Source organism: Fundulus heteroclitus, chromosome 8 (genome assembly GCF_011125445.2).
Source record: "Fundulus heteroclitus isolate FHET01 chromosome 8, MU-UCD_Fhet_4.1, whole genome shotgun sequence".
NCBI lineage: Eukaryota > Metazoa > Chordata > Actinopteri > Cyprinodontiformes > Fundulidae > Fundulus > Fundulus heteroclitus.
The window spans coordinates 6479887-6499842 of record NC_046368.1 but is presented as its reverse complement, the minus strand read 5'-3'; the positions used below and the strand labels follow the sequence as shown (position 1 = coordinate 6499842).

At 39.5% G+C, this 19956-nt stretch overlaps 1 protein-coding gene across 1 annotated transcript; it reads right to left on the bottom strand.

Annotated features, from left to right (window-relative positions):
- Nucleotides 1–9565: 9565 nt before the first annotated feature.
- On the bottom strand, nt 9566–12021 carry LOC105936592 (ran GTPase-activating protein). Its single transcript, XM_012877503.3, has 3 exons — nt 11984–12021; nt 11742–11823; nt 9566–10116 (listed from the first exon to the last, which is right to left on the bottom strand). Exons 2-3 carry the CDS (start codon nt 11802–11804, stop codon nt 9703–9705), a joined length of 477 nt encoding a protein of 158 aa, XP_012732957.2. The 5' UTR covers nt 11805–11823; nt 11984–12021; the 3' UTR covers nt 9566–9702.
- Between the last annotated feature and the right edge of the window lie 7935 nt (nt 12022–19956).

The following is a 19956-nucleotide window of genomic DNA, read 5'->3' as shown; positions in this document are numbered from 1 at the left end:
ACAAGGTAACTCTTTGCACTTTAAAAAATGCCTGATTAATACAACAACTTATTATATATTCGATAACATGATCCAGATATTTATCCCGGCTGATTACTTAATCCTTGAAAAATATCCAAGACAATCTTGCATATACAATTAACATTATTTGTTTCTTTTATAATGATTTTTTTTATTGTCTACCATTTCTCGCAGATTTCTATAGATTATCAATGTCGCAAACAAGACGTGGGGCGTGGAGGACAGGGGCTAAAGTAAACAATGTTAGGAGTAGTGAGGAGGAGCCTAAGAGCGTCTGAAGCAGGAAGATGGTGGTAACAGAGAGATCTGATTGGCTGATCCACCACCTGAACAATGGAGGAAATGAGCACATAAACTTCTATAACAATCAAACAAGATATGTAGAGAAGATAAACTTTATTTCATTGAATTTTGGTGTCAAAAGCTGCATTAAAGATGATTATTCCTGCTTTTATTTCATCACGTCTTGACGAAACAGCCTTTTTATGTGTTTAAAAAAGAAAGACATTGGCCGTTTGCAGTTAGTGCAGAATGCTGCTGCACGGCTTTTAAGAGATGTAACAAAAAGACAACACATTACCCCAGTTTTAATCTCTTTACATTTGCTACTGATACATTTTAGAGTTCATTTTAAAATTTTACTTTACTTTTAGAGCTCTGGAGCCAAGCTTCAGCTTATATTACCAACCTTTTACAACCATATTCCCCTTCTGGTAGTTTGAGATTTTTCAGCCAAAGGCTGTTAACGGTTCCAGGAACTACATTCAGGACCAAAGCGGGTTGGTCTTTTAAAGTTGTGGCCCCCAGACTGTGGAATGTGTCGCCTTTATCTTTACCCTGTCCTGAGTTTGTTCATTATTTTAAGAAGCCGGTTAAGACCGATTTGTTCCAATTGGCTGTTTACTAGTTTTTAACTAGTTTTATGCTATGATGTTGCATTTATACTGTTTTACCTTTTTTTTATTTTGTGTTGTTTAGTGGTTGTTTTTATTGTGAAGCACTTTTTGGTTTTTATCCGGTGAAAAGTGCTATATAAATAAAATTTACTTACTTAATTTCTGACTTTATCATCTTCATAGGGGGAAATTAATTTACTGAACGGTGCAGCTTGTAATGTAATTTTAATGAGGATAATTAAATAATGGGAAAATTTTTGGATCGTGGATAGAAGGTAGAAAATGTACAAATAATGGAGTAAAGACTGTAAAATGCTCTCAATAATAAAGATTCTAAAATAATTAGAAAAAGTTGCAGAAAAATATATAGATAAGACACTTTAGGCCAGATAAAGTACCAATGCCTTCTTTCTGCCCACAAGGACCGCAGCCATTATTTCAGGCAAGTTTACACCTGAGTTTTAAAGGTAATAAATAGGCTCAAAAACTGTGGCCACTCTCAGTTTCAGCTTTAATAAATCGCTTTGCGGGTGTTAAGTATTTACATTTGAATATCTCCCTCACATAAATGTGAGTGGCTTGGTTATCAGCGTGTGATCTGTATATTCATGAAGACACACAGTAGTAAGTTTGCACATGTTTTAATAAGTGAAACCTTTTGAAGATCGTTTTCTCCTCATTCTGACAGTCAACCAGATTCAACTGTTCTTATTCTTGGTCTATGTTGGCAAAATGTGTTGTTTTGAGTGCATTTATCATTTACTAGATGCCAAAAATGACATAGAGAGAAGCTTTTATTATTTTTCAATTTCAATTCAATTCAATTTTATTGAATTGAATAAATTTAATTTAATTTAATTTTTAAAAGGATCTTATTTACACCATGATTAATTCACATTTAAAGAGCTTGGGTTATCACAAATACCGATGTCATGGCTTTTTTTTTTTTTAGCTTGTGATTAATTCACATCATTATTCAGCAAGGAGTTGGCAACGAACACTGATGAAGCGAAGGCAGACGTCACCAACTTCACCAACTACAGAGTCAGTCGCTATAGACCTCCAAACCTCACTTTGCCTTCAGATTAGCACCAGAACAGATTATGAAGTCCTCCTTACGCGGACTCTCCTGATCTTCAGCTGAGCTTTGACCCACCTCCACCCCATCCTCCTCCTCCGCTTTCACAGACTCCACCTAGCTTCGTTATTAACATCTGGCCTCCACCACCGGGGTCCGGACCACGGGGGGAAGACTTCCCTAATCCTAATCCTAAAATGATCATCCAAACTCATAGACATTCGCAACTTTCACGTCTTCTGCCAGGATCTGAGCTCCAACAAACTTTCTAATTGCCTCTTCTGTCTGTGTGAGTCTTTCCAGGTTGAATAATAATAATAATAATACTTATATTATTATTATTATTACTATTATTATTATTATTAGTAGTAGTAGTATTAGTAGTATAATAGCTGACCATTTGCCCAAAAATGCTTTTAAAGAGAAAAAACACTTTTTTCCCCTTTAAACACTTTTAAAGGAAAACAAATCAAATGCCTCTTTTTCCCCTTATACTGACCACTTTTCACAACTGATTTAAGATTAATTAGCATCACATTAATTAGAAATCTATGTAGAAAGATGTTAAAAGCCTGGTAACCGTGAAGAAACCTTAGAGAGCACAAAGATGTTTGTCTGACTGCAAATAATCCTGTACTGTATAATAATACTGTGTACTGTATTCGTTTTAATCCCATCCATTGCCATAAATTTAAACTGGGTCATTATAAAACTCTATGCAGTTAGTTTTGCTTGCAGAAATATTGCAAACAACCGGGCTTTTGTGTTGACTTTATCTTCCCGTCTTTTTATGAGATAAAGGGGAGATCAACATAACGCAGACGCATAAAAACTTCACACAGATTACAGGGTTCGTTTTGTTGAGTCCCAGAGGCAGAAACCCCAGACAGACAAAAATGTCTCAAGAAACATGTCGGATGACGAGCAGATCTACGGGTCAACTTAAATCAAGAAAAGCATGGTTCAGCCATCTTTCTGCATGTTTTCTTCCCAGCATTTTGGTTTATCTGCAGACAAGAATAGGATAAAAAGTTAATAATAACATGACTCTGTGACAGAAAGTATGACGGATGATGAAAAAATGTCATGAAATTAAACAATGTATGAAATTGCTGCGGTCAGACAGCCTAGACAGGCAAAACTTGAGTGAGTCAGAAAGACAGAAATATATTGATTTACATAATTTTAGTTTATTTTCCAGCTTGAATCAAAAGCATGAGAGTGGCTCTTCCATGTGGTCCACATCCGCCTGGAGTACCTTACTGCAATACCAGGTTTCCTCCACTAGATGGAGATGAATCATCAATGTTCATAAAGCCTTGAATCCACTTGATCCACTTTATAACTCATGACAAACAGTGACTTTATAAAACAACTGGAAGCTTAAAAAAGGGGGACAGCAGACGGTGGATTCAGCCCTCATATGGGGATATTATAGAAGATTTGTCTTTATTCTCACTCGGTAAACTTCTGCTGATGAGAGAACAAAATCTACCGCTGGCCGAGCTCCCAGGCTGTTTTAGACGAGCTTCAACCTCTGGAAGAGTCACTTTTCATTTGGAGGTGTCTGGAGGAGCTAACAATGTAGAAATTAATCAAACTCACAGCAGAATCAGGAGGCCTTCCAACCTCAGACTCATCATGCCCAAATACAAAATAACACCAGGGGAGACATGCAAGCAGTTACTCTGTAGGTAAAAGAAGGATTGCTGTAATCCTGTGAAGGTCTTTCTATTTATTGTTGAGACGGGTGTGTAAATGACTTTCAATATTCCATTTTATATAACTGTAAAAGAAAAACAGACATCAGAAACAAACTTCTTTTTTTTTTCTTTTTTTTTCCAGTGTTCTGTCTAGCAATGTGGCAATAAGAATTGATGTCTCAATGTCAGTTAGAGCTCGACAGATTTTACTTTCACAAGTGGAGCAAACAGCTTTCCCCATTATGCTCCGCTTGATTTGTGCATGTAAATAGCTTTATTGTGATTCCTGCAGGGAGAATTTCAAATTATATGGACACTACAATGGGAAAGTAGGAGAGTAAAAGAAAAACAAGAAGAGAAAAAAAAAGAAAGAAGAGGTGAAAGAAAGAAGAGATAAAAGGAAGAGAATGATAAAACGTCCTCTGTCTGCTCCATCACCTGGAAAGAGACACAAAAATAACAGCACAACCAACAGACATAAAGCAACAGATACAATCGTGTAACACCTTGATACCATTGCTAAATCATATGTATTATTATTTAAGCTGACATGTGTAATGTGATACCTAAAAAAGAAAGTAAAAGAAAGTAAATAAATAAATTATAACCTAGAAACAAAAACAGAAACAAACTTCTTACAGCTGAATGAAAATCATTTCAAATCTAAATCTCAGTTTGGATAATTTGCGGTTTAACTTTAATGTGTCTGTCCTTTGTTAATAAAAGAAAGAAACACCCCTGTACCCACTCTTCTGGCTGGTGATGGCCTAAAATTCAGTCTTGGTTCATCATTTTAATCAACGAAAACAACTTTTCAACAAACCCGCCCAGTAAAACTTGAAATTGTGTTTGAAAATTATAGCTATTTCATTGTTAATAATGCTTATGTTTAGATTAGGATGTCTAATAATTCAACATTGTTTTTGGAAAATTGTTATTTTAATTAACTACTGTCAATATTCCAGTCTTCCGGGGTCCATAACTTTATTTATTTGAACCAACATCTGCTTTCATTCAAGATTTTAACCCTGAAAATCTGTTATTTGCAGCATGTAGCAAATCGTTTTCTAGCTCATCCCAGTAGAGAAGAATTACCTGCAATGTGAATTTCAGTCACACATTTTTTAGAAGCTGACAAGAAAAGTATTAAGCTGTGAGAAGACTACCTGGTTGCATCTTCACTACAGCATCCCTAAAATATTTCTGCATGTCAGGATTTTCTTAAAAATAAGAAACATCTGAGATCAAATCTACAGTTAGGCCCTAAGGGGCCCGGCTGCTCACTGTGCACCAACGTGCCTGCTGGTTAGAGGTAATGCAACATCAGCATGAACACAATTACCAAAATGTTTATTCTGTGCAAAGATGTGACCGATGCTATTATCTGAACCCCTCAGTGGTTGTTCATGCTGTGACTTGTGCGTGTTGTTATCCTCAGATACTTCTGTCCTCCCTGTCAGCTGCTGCAAAAAGCTGCTGCACGACTGTTAGCTGGAACAAGGAGGAGAGAGAATGTTACCTCCATTTTGGCTGGCCTGTCCGTTTTATAGTTATTTTTAAAACTATTTGTTTCTTTAAATGGTCCTGGCCCTCGCTACCTCTCTGGGCTGCTGCACTCCTCTTCTCTCTGATCAGTTGACCATTTATGGATCGCAGAGTAGAAAATCCTCTTCACCAGACATTTTAGTTTGGGCTTTTAACTAGTAAAAGTGATTGATTAATTTATATTTTCTTTCTGTCTATGTTGTAATGGAGCTTAAGCGAAAAATTCAAACTGAAGAAACTCTATTGCCTACCTCCATCAATCAGAGACTCATATATCATATGGACTGAACAAACTTTGTTTATCTCCACTCCACCACCAGTTTCAGGCCTGCGGGGGAAACATCCCTATTTTCATACGTCTGCTTATGCATATGGAAGTATAATTGAAGTATAATTCAGCGTGAATTTTTTCCTGCCGAGGTCTGAGCGCCAAACTCTTATAATATTGTATCAATAAAATTCCTCTAATGGCCTTTTCTTTCTGTGTGAGTTTTTCAGATTGAATTTTCATGTTGTTAGTTTTGCTTGAATTTTATTTCCACTTTTGTAGATTTTATTTGTTTTGTATTCTAATGTATTATTTATGCATTTGAAGGGATTTTGTTCAGGCTTTTGGACAGTGCCTGCTGTTTGTGAAGCCCTGTATGAATGAGGTTGGCTCGACCCTAGAAGTTGTTGAAGATAGAAGTTGTTTGGTACCATTAAGCACACAACCACAAAAACAAAGAGTTTTACCGCATATTAAAGCTGTAGCTGGTAATCCTATTCAGAAGCACTTTTTGTTATACTGGGTGAAATGATCCTTCCATCCTGACAGTAGTTAAAACATTATGTATTCAGAAAAAGGAAGTTAATAGTTAGATCTATGTGAAAACTCTGTAAAAACTCTGACCAATCCCTGCTGTGCAGTCCAAAAGACGGATTGTTCAGAATTTTGTTCCTGCTTTCTGACCTCCTCTGTCCCTCAGGTTCTGGGTGTATCGCGTCTATTGGTTGTCCCACATGTCAATCATTCTGATGCGCTGACGTACCGCCAGTGTGCGTGCTCGTTCCTTTTTATTTATATTCTTCCACCACCTCCACTTCTTCTCCCATGATGGAAATCGAGTTTGATCCAATCCTGTTTCTCCTGAAATCTACTTTGTTTTGTTCACATTCAGGATGAGATGATTGTTTCCACACCATGCCACAAAGTGGTCCACCAGCTCTCTGTACTCAGCTCCTTGTCCATCTCTGATACACCCAACAGCTACTCACTCATCTGAGTATTTCTGTAGATGACAGAAGCCTGACTTGTGCTGGAAGTCTGAAGTGTTCAGAGTGAAAAGGAATGGTGAGAGTACGGCGCCCTGTGGTGCTCCTGTGCTGCTGATCACCTGGTTAGACACACAACCCTTCAGTCTCACAAACCGTGGTCTGTTTGTCAGGTAGTCTCAGATCCAGGCGATTGTTGAGGCCTCCGCCCGAGTCTTCTGCAGTTTCTGACAATGCGAATCAGGCTGAATTGGGTTAAATGCACTGGAGAAATCAAAGAACATGATCCTCACATTGTTGCCAGCTTTGTCCAGAAAGCAGGCAGCTTTAATTACACAGCTCCTCCTCAGAAGCTGTGCAATTAAAGAAGTCGCCTTACCAGATCAAATGTCAGTTTTTAGTCTTGGATTTTGTGAAACAAATTTCTAAATAGATGCAATTTATTGTCTGGTGCGAATTATGCATGTTTTTTTTCCTCTTTAAGACACATTTCTTGATTGATGTGACTGAATTAATTGCTACTTATAGTCTGACGAATATGGAAATGGCCAAGTTGACTCCTTCTGAAGGTATTAGAAGATACCTTGCAAAACTCTTCATAATGTTAAAACCACAAACTTTATTGGGACCTTAGATGATGCACCAACACAAAGCTGGGCACTTAACTGTGAACTGGAAGAAAAACAACCAATAGTTTCTTGCATCTCCCTTTAATCCGGCACTGCTAAAATAAGTCCAGCACAACTAACTGCCTGCAAAAGTCCCCTGACTGAAAATAGAGTCCACCGTCAATCTCAATATAAACACAGCTGTAGGCTGAACATACCATCCCACCTGTGGAACAAGGTGGCGGCAGCATCATGATGTTAGATTGCTGGTCAGAGTCAGTGAGAATGAGATGGAGCTGAATACAGGACAATCCTGGAAGAGAACCTGAGTTAAGACTGGAGCAGAGGACCACCTTCCAGACGGACAACAGCCCTAAACGTACAGAACCACAATGATATGGCTTACAGGACTGTCTCAGAAAATTAGAATATTGTGATAAAGTTCTTTATTTTCTGTAATGCAATTAAAAAACATGAAATGTCATACATTCTGGATTCATTACAAATCAACTGAAATATCGCAAGCCTTTTATTGTTTTAATATCGCTGATTATGGCTTACAGCTTAAGAAACCCAAATATCCTATCTCAAAATATTAGAATATCGTGAAAAAGTATACTAGTAGGCTATTCAACTAATCACTTGAATCGTCTAATTAACTGGAAACACTGCAGGGTTTCCTGAGCCTTGAAAAACACTCAGCTTGGTTCGGTAAACTAAATCACAAGTATGGTAGTGGTTAAGAGACGACATCAGATTCTCACAGTAACTGGTGTACTGACCATGGCATTACTGTCCTTGATTGGCCTGCCAATTCCCCTGACCTGAACCCCATAGAGAATTTGTGGGCTATTGTGAAGAAGAAGCTGAAAGACACCAGAGCCAACAATGCAAATGAGCTAAAGGCCGCTATTGAAGCATCCTGGGCATCCATAACACCTCAGCAATGCCACAGGCTGATTGCCTCCATGCCACGCCGCATTGATGCACTAATCTGTGCAAAAGGATTCCCAACCAAGTACTGAGTGCATTAATGGACATTTTCAAATGTTTGATTTTGTTTTGCTGTTATATATATATTTTTTTTACTTGGTCTGAGGAAATATTCTAATATTTTGAGATAGGATTTTTGAGTTTTCTTCAGCTGTACGCCATAATCAGCGATATTAAAACAATAAAAGGCTTGCAATATTTCAGTTGATTTGTAATGAATCCAGAATGTATGACATTTCATGTTTTTTAATTGCATTACAGAAAATAAAGAACTTTATCACAATATTCTAATTTTCGGAGACAGTCCTGTACATCTAAGCATATTCATGTGTTAGACATTACAAGCCACTGTGTGTGTCTGTTTCAGGGCTGAGAGCACCTCGGGAGTCGCCATGAGAAGCTGGAGAGCGCTGCTGTTCCCCCTCCTGGGGGAGAATACACTAGACTGCTCAGCATGTGTTGTGTGCAGATGTGAAGATGGCCAGATACTGGATATTACTGGAACAAAGGATCGGTTTTAGTTGAATTTTTCCTGTCTTTACTCGTCCTGTAACGTTACATCTGCTGTAATTAAAGTTCCACATTTAAGTTGGGAGTATATGTAATTTTTTTCTGTACACAAACATAATTCCTGTGTCCCATTCAGGATCCTCTAACCAACTAAAAACCTTCCAAGTTAAAAAAGAAAACCAACATGTTAGCATTGTTTGGACCGTCTATGTTGTGTTTAATCAGGGTAAAAGATAAATTTACAACCCATAATCAACACTGTGGCAGGAACTCCACGTCGGTGTTAAAACCAACAAGCTCGACACACCCGCCACCGTCTGTAACAAACACCCAGCTGCGGTTTACATACCCTGGAGGCCGTTAACACAAGTAGATGTTTTCTTACCCTTATACATTTATATACTCATAATCAGGAACTATTTAAGGAAAAACTTCTGTTTATTCACTTTTATCATGATCAAAAATGACAATTTGTCAAAAAGTGACACGCAAACACACAGATGTGTCATGCTAAAGCAGGTCGTACAACACAAAAGCAGCCATACTGCTGGACAGAGAAAGCACCGTTAAAAAGAGAGTCAATAACACATGTAAACCTTATAAAGCACAGATTCAGTGGCAGTGAAGGTCTGGACATACATTTACGTTCATTTTCATTATATCATTGGGAAGAATTTTCCTCCCGTGTCGCACATTTGCACTGCAAAAATAGAACTAAAAATAAGAAAAATCTTCTTGAAATGAGAGTATTTTTCCTTGATTTGAGCATGTAAATAAGATTATTTGCCAATGGAATAAAATTTTTGCACTTAAAATAGGGACAATTCATCTCCATCATCTTATTTCAAGTGGTGTATATCTAATTATCTTATTTTAGGGGTAAAAAATCCTCATTTCATTGGCAGATAATCTTATTTACCTGCTCAAATCAAGGGCAAATACATTCATTTTAAGATAATTCTACTTATTTTTAGTTCTCTTTTTGCAGTATGGTCATTTCTTAAAAACACGTCAGGAAAAACAACAACCAAGCAGCCTCTAGTGGACTGAACGTTAACCATCTGAGAAACAAGAAGTCTTAATAACTAAGTGTTTCACATGTCCCCCCTCATTTCTGTAGCGCGAACCGACGTCTGAATCACATCCGCCGTGGTGACGTCGGCGGTGTTGACCGTCACCGCCGGCTCGGGCGTCTTGTCCAGCACCATGATCACCGGGCCGATCGTGTTCGCCGTGTCCGGTTCCGGTTCAGGGGCGAGGGTGCTGCCGTCTCCGGAGGTGATGCTCGTCATGGAGTCGGTCGTCGCAACCAGCAAGGGGGGGACGGTGACGGCTTCGGTCACATCGACAACTCCTTCTTCTTCTTCTTCGTCCTCCTCCTCTTCTTCATCCTCGTCCTCCTCCTCAGAAGACTCCTCGGAAGATTCCTCGGAGACTTGGGAAAGCTCTGCCAAGTATCTCTGCGGCTGGTGCTTGTCGGGAATGTCGGCGTCGTGCCTGTGGCGTATCTGCGGAGGCAAAGCAAAAAAAATAAAGCGCTTTACTTTTACTCAGCTTTCTGACGTTGTGGTCTTCAAACTTTTTTTTTTACTTTTTGTGAAAAAGTGGTGGTCAACCACATTTGAATCGTTTTTGACCAAAGGCGAAACAGATACGGGAAAGCTGTGTGGTGTGTTTTAACACAATGCCAAGGCAGAAAGACAACACTAATGGCCTCTGAGAGGACTTATAAAGGCTTATAAAGGCAGTTTTATATCTATCTCAAATTCATCATTCTGCAGAAAGAAGTGGAAAACATTTCAGACAGTTGCACCACTTTCCCGGAGTGGACGCGCTAGTTAAGCTACTTAAGTGTAAAACAAGAATACAGTTAATGTGCTAAATGTTAGAATTTCCTGACAGGACACTTAGAAAAAGACTGAAGCCTTTATGACTGTTTGAAATGACCCAAGTCTGACTTTTGTCTTTTTGACAGATGGGAACATAGTCAAGATGTTTGCGCCTCACCATGTCTGCAGAAAATCCAACCCAACACCTTAATCCACCTGTCAAGCATGGCGGTGGAGGTATGGTGATTTTTATCTGTTCGAGACCCGGACATCCTGCAATCGCTCAGTCTGACCAGCAGGAAAAACCTCCTAATAAGCAGTTTTGTTGCTTCAGGTCTACATGTGTGCTAAGGTTTCAGGTCAATGGACCCAAGAGAAGCAACTGTTGCTGCCCAGTAACGTGGAAAGGCTTTTAAGCCCGTTCCCACGCGGTTTGATTTGCACCATCCAGCAGAGAGAAAGATTATTCACAAAGGGAGCCATTAAAGACACCTAAAACCAGCAGACATGTATGCAGGTGGAGGTGTGACAGTTTGGGCTTGTAGCCTCAGGACTTGGGCACCAAGCTCCTTTGTTTACCAAAGCTTGGTCCAAACCGGGTCACTAACAGGACGATGATTTGAGACACAGCAGCAGATCTATAACCAAATGGCTGAAACACACTGAAGGTGTTGCCATGGCCAAATCAGTCCAGATGAAATGTCGTGGAGGGAGCTTAAGGTGAAACTCGTGTGTGCAAACCTCAATGAAGGTCTAAATTCCTCCAACACCCCAGGAAGTCCAGCTAAAGGCCGTCATAGAGGCTTATTTGTGTTTTTTATACGCTTACGGTTAGATTTACCTGTACTTGGAGATGTAAATGTCGCATCACCCCCAAATGTGATAGCAAAAAGAAGAAAAGGAAAATAATTGAGAACGTGGAATGCATTGAAACTGATCCTCAGTAGTGATTACTAAACAAAAACTAACGCAGTAAAAGAGGTGGTGTCTACCAGAGGTCGGACCAAGTCACAAGTCTCAAGACGATGCTGTCAAGCCCAATAGTTTAACCTTCTAGTCATTACCAAGTCCTAATCAGCTGACTGAGTGACATGAGGACGCAAACGAGCTGATCAGTGTTTTAGTGTTAATAATTGTTTTACTATGATAGATATTTGAAGGTCAAGTAAAGACGATGGAGTCCAAGTCAATGAATCCGGACTCGAGTCCAGTCATCAGGAGTCCAGACCAGTGGCGCCCGGCAGAGACAGAGAACAACAACACATTGAACCGCGGCAGCAGGAGGGCGGCTGTGGTCGTCTTACTGGTTTAGCGTCTGTCGTCGTGAGAAGAACGGCAACGACGAGAGCGACGTTCAGAAGCCCCATCTCTGGTTGTTCAGCGTCTCTGAGTGAAACATGAACCAAAGCGGTGCGGTCATGAAAAAAAAAAACACATTTACTCTGAGCAGCTGATAAATGACTGCTGTCTCTAACCCTGCATGTGAGGAGAAACATTCAAACAAAACTTTATCTTATTAAACCTGAGAGAGAAGGGAAACCCTCACCTGTGCCTTCAGCGGGTAAACTCTGTGTTTCAGCGCTGAAACGCCTCTGAGCTTCCTGCAGGCGGCTGCTTCCTTTATGCCGCCCGGGCTCAGAGGGAGGGGGGGGGGGGGGGGGGGGGGGGGGGCTGGTCTGGGCAGGGCTGTGATGGACGGGACACCCGGGGCGACGGTTGTGTAAGATCGGTTTTCCCGGGGCTGACGTGCAGAGGAGGAGCAGAACAGGAGGTTTACCACACCGTTCAGAATAAACACCAAGCCTTTTTTATTTTGTTCTCCTTGACGTGTTGTGACTTATATTATGAAATACAAGCTGGAGATGTTTATTCTTTATTAGGAGCTGTGGCCTTTAAGAATAAAAAAAAAATGCAGAGTAAGTCATGCAACTTTGTGGTTGTTATCAAATGTGTCAGCTGCACTGAATATAATTTAACTATTTAAAAATTGACACTAAATGTCAGTGTTCAGTTTTAGCTGTTTGCCAGAAATGACTCACTTTATTTGTTCTTTTTAAAAAGGAAATGTAATTACAAAATATGAACATCAAGTTTTAATATTGCATTGTTACAGAAAAATAAAAATATTAAAAGGTTTATTTTTTTATCATACCAAGGTTTATTCCCATTAGTTGAATTGTCTGAAACAATACAAACAACAACTACAACAAAACACCTTAGTTTTAAATTCTACTAAAGCTAAAAGTGGATGTTTTATGAACATGAAATGGGACAGCTAAAATATCTAAGCTGATTAAAAGTTTACATTTTATCAAAACTTCATTAGTGTCCCATCAGTTAATTCTGTTATAATACCCAATATTGGAAGGAAATTAGGAGGCAAAAGAAGGGATAAAATTTAAAATGTCTGAATCATCACCAGAACTGGCAACACAGAACAAGATCAGGAAGTCCCAATCGTCCCCTAATTATGATTTGTTTTCTGAATTTCTAAACCAGCCAAATAATTAAACTTATAAAGAAAAAAATGAAAAGATATTCAGAGATGTTTTTTTTTTTTAAGGCATAATATGTTCTAGATTTTTTCTGCATGTTTGGGCCAAAACTAACAGGCTTGCAAGGTCATACAGTTTAACTTTTAATTTAGCTTTTTTCAAATGAATGAATCTTGTGTGTAAATGTTCTGTGTTTTTTTGCCACTGTCACACCTGACTTTCCCCACTGTGGGACAAAAAAGGTATTTCTATTCCTTTTAAAGGAGCATTTGGAGGAAATGGTCAAAACTTAGATCTGTAAGGTTATGTTCACCAGGAGAGCGATGATTGATGTCAGGAAGAGTGGGAAGAAGAAAACATTCTTTTTTTTTTTTGGCTGGAAACATGTAAATTGTCTTTGGAAGGTTTTTGTCACACCAGGTTCACATGTTCTTAATCAGGTGGAGAAGAACATGCTAAAACTGCACAGTCAATAAAAAGGAGATGTTTACTACAAAAATTACATACAAAAATAAAAGCCTTTGAAATAAAAGTTAAGAGTCCAGCGCAAGCAGCAAAGATTCAGAAGAACCTTCACGTCCTCTTTGGACTTTGTGTGTTCCATTTGTCCTCGGTAGTCGGCATTCAGAACCTCCAGGTCAGAAAATAAAGGTTTTTCCTCCCTGTTAAAGGGGAGTTTTCCTCTCCACTGTCGCTTCATGCATGCTCAGTACGAGGGATTGCTGCAAAGCCATCAACAATGCAGACGACTCTCCCTGTGGCTCTACGCTCTTTCAGGAGGAGTGAATGCTGCTTGGAGAGACTTGATGCAACCTGCTGGGTTTCCTTAGAGAGGAAAGTTTCTCACCAACCTGGAGGATCTGATGGAAGCTGACTTTGGAAAGAGCCTTGAGGTGATGGGTTTCATGAATTGGTGCTATATAAATAAAATTGAATTTAATTGAATTAAAATTGTTATCAGTCGGAAACTTGGTCCAACAGGATGGTACCCGACATTGGTATTCATGATGGCTGCTCCTCGCAGCAACATTGTGTAAAACCTCCTACTTTCACTGTTTTTACAGCTCTCTGTAATTTTTGTAACATTTAGTCAGTCGTACATGTGCTACCTTTCAGTGTTCACCAGACGGGATGTTTCAGCTCTGTTTATTTGCACTAAATACAGCCCAGAACAGCGTTACTGTCATTGTTGTTGTTCTAACAACATAGCAAGCGTCCATGTTTTTAACTACTGTCTGACAGACGGAAACTGGAACGCAAAAAGGCGGAGATGACGTAATCAACGAGTTCTGACCTCCGGAGCAAAAGAAACGCACCATTAGTCCTTCACCAGTGTCTCTCCAATCCTTCCCTCAACCAACCATGACTGGTTCCCTTCTGTGTCTCCTGTAGCACCGTTGCTGCTGGTTTTGTCCCCTATCCCCCTTCCCTCAGGGACGTCATGATCTCTCATCGTCCCATTTCAATATCTTTTCTTGCTACCACTAACTGTTTCTTTTGTTTTTGCCAACCTTAGACTTAGACTTAGACAACTTTATTTGTCATTTTGTATGTACACAGTGCATACAGAACAAAATTTTGTTGCATACAGCTTATAGGAGTATAGTCAGATTCCAGGTGGAATAAGGCAACGTTACAATATAAAGTGCAGCAGTGATCCAAATGTAAACATGTAAACAGTGCAGGAGAAAAACAGTGTGCAGGAAAATGTTCAAACCATTTTTATGTGCAAAATAACGGTGCAATGCTGACTCCCTATTGGTTACTCAGGTCACCAGGTGTGCCTCGTTCAGGGATGGAGTAAAAAAAAAAAAAAGGAAATATTTACTATTGAAAATCATACAAATAAAATCGGACAAAACACAAATATGCAAAAAAAAAGTATACAGTTTTAGTCATTGTGACACTTTCCCTACAGGGAAATAGGTTTAAAAATATTGACATCGGATGAAATGCTTAAGCTGTGATCAACTTTTCTTCACAAACTCAGCAGAAACTGGACACGACGACCAGAAATCTGACCGAAGGCATGAATAAACGGTCCCACAGCAGGAGATTTGTGGAGTCAGTGGAATTTTACAGTTCAGACGGGGAGAAGCCACGCTTTGATCAGCTGCGCCACGCCACCGTGTTACTTCACCGTTCTGAATCTTTCCCCACCTCTCTTCCTCTCCGCTGCTTGTGAAATTCCTGCGTCTAACTCATGAATCAGTCAGAGGACGGCTTCGCAGACGTTTCATGCAAACCAGCACAAAGAATGCACAACCGTTTATAAAACTGGCAGCGCAAACACCACACAGATACACAGACACATTTTACCAAACACCCTAACACCCACAGCGATGTGTCCCCCACTGCAGCTCAAGGCTGGCGGCCCAAACTAAACCTACCTGGAGTCCATAGCTTTAGGTGCCAACTTGGAACAGGAGAGCAGACTCCATCCTGCAGACATGGATTATGTTTGGTAATAATGGAAGAAGAACTTTCAGGATCTGCTGGATCAAAGCTCCTTGCCCAAGAAGGACGTCTGAGAAGGTTCAGGACAATATATGCTGCAAAGACTTTTAATAGAAGAGCGTCTAAATCCATTAGAGCTACAACGCAGGATATTGTGACAAAGTGAAAATGTGACTTCCTTCTTACCTGTTTTGTATGTTTTTACAAGTTTTTACATGTTAGCTGATGGTAATGATGCTAACTACATAATTATTAATAATTTAGCCGTATATCAACGCACCAGCTAGCAATTAGCCCAAACATGTCTCTGAACAATCAGCCGCCACGTCTCCACTCACTTCACTCACTTTGGCTCTCCAACAAAAACACCCTATATAGACTTTTGGCTCACTAACATGATCTTTGCAAAGATCGAGCCTGAAAATAGAAATAATTCATAGTGTCTATGATCACATCTGGTCACAGCTGCACCATTTCAAGCACTATAATGAGTATTTTTAAATTTTTGACAGTCTTAAAGATGAGATCAGATGTGCTGAGCTGATGAAAATGTGGGTGGGAGTATATATATATATATATATATATATATATATATATATATATATATATATATATATATATATATATATATATATATATATAACAAACTGCTGCGTAAATCTACTGATAACATAAAAAAAGAACTTCCTTGTGGTGACGGCAGAAATGTTGCACACAGACATTTTTTAACTCCAGCGGCAGGATGCAAACTGACTTCCTGCCGATAATCTGGCCTCAGTCACACAGTCCAGTCCGTGAATAGACACGTCCGAGTCAGAATGACAAATGACACAATAAACTCCTTTAACATTATTCAGAAGCTCTTGGTGGGGAAAATCCCAGTTCTGTTGTGATGATTATCACCCGACTTGTCTGTGGTCAGACTCAGGAAGAGCTTAAATTATATTTAGGCATGCAAACAGCGACTAAAGGTGATTTAAGTTAGATGTTTGCTTGTGGGTAAAGTCTCTGTATATCTTTAAATTTCTAAATGAATAGTTAGATATTTATATATGATCAGTTTTTGACAATGTTCTCATATCTTCCATTTTTAAAGGGGCCTAGTTGTGAACTATGACTTTACGAATTTCTACGCCAGTAGCTAACTCCGGTTGCATGCAAACCTTTTCTGATTAAATTACTGTGCCTGTTGGTTTATTATATTTTATTTCTGCATTTTACACTTTTTTTAAGCTCTATTTGTTGGTAAATTAAGTGCTTTACAAAAGCAAGACCCTGTGACCGGGAGTACGACATTGCGCAAGTGAGCAATGAGTAAACAAAGAGAAGCAATGGAGCTGAGCGAGTCCACAGAGGTGCAAAAAGAAAGAATAAGTAACCCTAACCCTACAGATGGAGTTGGTTTTGGACTATGGCGACCTATCATTCTACTCTGAGGCATTTCAGGATGTTCTGCTGGCTCTTACGGTGTGTTCACGTTGGCGCGACAAAGTTGCCACTTTTGCTTGCTGTCGCATTATTTCCAGCCGTTCGCACAGACCGTGACAGCAGCTACACAGCGGGCGATGAGTCAGAAATACAGCAGCACAATGGCGCTATTGTAGTTTTACTAAACTTAACACTCCAGTCTCCTCATTCACTTGGTCCTTTCTGAACTCGTCTCGGTAGTAATGATTGGTTGAGTTAAACAACTGAGGCCGACCGCAGACGGCCATTATCAGCTTTTATTCCACGTTGAATGAAAACAGCTTCGTCTCCGCCGCAGTCTTTCACCCCACGTCACAGCCACATCCTGCTCCTGATTGGTTGCTGCAACGGGACAAGACACAAAAGTTCAGCTTTTTCAACTCCAACAACAGGTGCCTCGCATCCATCGTAGGTGTAGTGTTGCTCTGGCTTCGCTTTAATCGCCAAAATCGCACGTTTTGCGTCACTAGAATTGCCTCTGTGGTCTGGCATAGAGGCGCTTTGTGACGCCTCGCTCTCGTATTGCACCTGTGCACAGGAATGTCATGTAAACCGGTCGCTCGGCTTCAGACATTCCGGCTCAATGTGAACCCACCTTTATTTCAATTCAATTCAAATTTATATATATTCATGCGCCAATGTATGAAACATGTCACTTCAAGACTTTTTCCAAAGTCAGACTCCATCAGATCCTCCAGGTTGGTCAGAAAGTTTCCTCTCTAAGGAAACCCAGCAGGTTGCATCAAGTCTCTCCAAGCAGCATTCACTCCTCCTGAAAGAGCGTAGAGCCACAGTGGACAGTCGTCTGCATTGTTGATGGCTTTGCAGCAATCCCTCATACTGAGCATGCATGAAGCCACAGTGGAGAGGAAAACTCCCCTTTAACAGGGAGGAGAACCTCCAGCAGAACCAGAACCAGGCTCAGTGTGAACGCTCATCTGCCTCCACCCACTGGGGCTTAGAGAAGACAGAGCAGAGACACAGAAAGCTCAGAAGCTCACATTGACCCAGGAGTACTTTCTATGGTAGAGAAGACAGAGCAGAGACACAGAAAAATAAAGATGAAAAATCTTCATCTGTACATGTTTTAATGAGTGACATGGCTCACCCCCAACATACCCCCCCCCCCCTCTTTTTCCTTTCCGTTTCCTGTGTCCATTGAATTTGAAATAATCCCACAATAATATCCAGTAAAGTTTTTTTTTGCATATACATCAAGCGGAGCACTATTGCAAACACAGTAATGCTCCACTTGTCTAAGCATATCTGTAATGCTCTCTTTGGTAACCTTGCCTACAAGCCCAATTATCCACCTTGTCTCGATCAATCGTTTTGGCCCAAACAAAAAACGGTTTGGACCGATCATACTGCAGTATCATGATTTAAGGAGGGACATACCAGCTGTGACGAAAGCAGGAGCTGCTGAATCCACAGCTGAACCGACATAAACATGGCAGCGCAGGACAATACATGCTTAGCTGCTGCTATCACGTCTGTTTGGTCAGAATCCACGGTTTCTTCTATGAAAAAAAGAACAGCAAGAAATGCCTTGACCAGCGTAACTTGTTTTAGTTTCTCATGATGCGTCCTGCTTGCATTTTCATTTGATGCCGTGATTGGCTAAAACCAACCTTTGGTAGGCGGGCACTAGGTATTACTTCGCCCAATCAGCTCAGAGTTCTGCTGAACGTCCCCCACTTTCTAAGCAATTCTTAGTGCTACACTGCCAGACAGCACATGTAAATATAAAATTATAAATCACAGTTGTAAATCCAGATATATTTGCATAGCGTTGCAAGAACAGCACAAATAATGGATTTCTCCATCAAACCTCTGCTTGTGCAAAGCAACAGTTCATTTTGTTCACACCCGGAACCAATTCTGGCACTTCTGGAAAAAAAATGTTGCAACATTTTACTGATCTGCTGTCAATGTCAGTTTTAGAAAGGTACCTCCTGAACTCCTCTGTTTGGACTTGCTGATGAAAAACTAAAAATGACAGAAGCAGACATGTTATGTGGGTTAGAGGAATGTTTTCATTAAATTTAATTAGCAGTCTGTTTGGGCTTGATATGTTAATCTTTGCTTACTTTAACTATGATAAATCGTTTCTCCAAACAAGAAATAAGTTTCAGCTCCATAATAACATAATAATAGCTGTCAGATTCAGAAGATACAGCACCATCGTTAACTGAGGGCTCCCAGAAAAAAAATCCTCTGGTAAAGATAAGATCTTTGTGGGTACCAAAGAAAATTATGGAAGTCAGGCAGCTTTGAGGTCCTCAATCTCCTTTTTCTTTTATTTTCTGCAAAAATAATTAAAACTGCAAGTGCAAAAAATGAAGTGCATGGAGACATAGCAGCAACAGAGCATCTCAATGAAAGAAATGAACATATTTTAAAGGGTGCAAGCCTAACTAGGTAAAACAATTAAAACCACTAGGGATGTATAATGACATTAGCTCTATTAAAACCAATGTAAAACTCCTCCATTAAAACCCAACAATAAACCATGTAGAAATAAGACACCAACTAAATTTGAAAAATCCTAAAACCCCAAATAAAGGTCAGTAAAAACAACACATCACACAGCGCTAAAATCTTTTAAAACATAAAACATACACTACACACTAACACTATATTACTAAAATCACATATTACACAAATGATTCTCAGAATTCTGAAATTAAAGTCAGAATTAAATAGACTTTTAGTTTTTCGAATGGCCCTAATCGTCTTCCGTATTTCGGAGTTGACTTGGTTGCTACCAAAGGAATATTTAATAACCACTAAAACTAGACAGATCTCATTTAAAGTTTATTCACCTTTGTTATCCAGTTAAAGCTTTCTTGATAACGAGATATGAATGGGACTTTATGTACTTTTTGTAAAATTCATGAAGAAAGCGATCTTCATCTGTTTTGGGACTGTTGCTACACTAGAATATTTTGAAAAATATTACAAACTTCTCCTGTTGAAGAAACTTAACATTACTTTTACAAATGAGAAGGTTTAGTTTGGAACGGAAAAAAGTGACCATAATAATGCAGACTTTTCTGTTCTCAAAATTTTTGTTATTATTTATGGTAAATATGATGTT

Bases quoted from the DNA above. Each gene is read 5' to 3' on its own strand.
- LOC105936592 (XM_012877503.3), bottom strand. From the start codon at position 11,804: ATGGGGCTTCTGAACGTCGCTCTCGTCGTTGCCGTTCTTCTCACGACG. The intron at 10,117-11,741 runs GTAAGACGACCA...TTGCCTCCGCAG, and splicing joins CGACGACAGACGCTAAACCA to ATACGCCACAGGCACGACGC.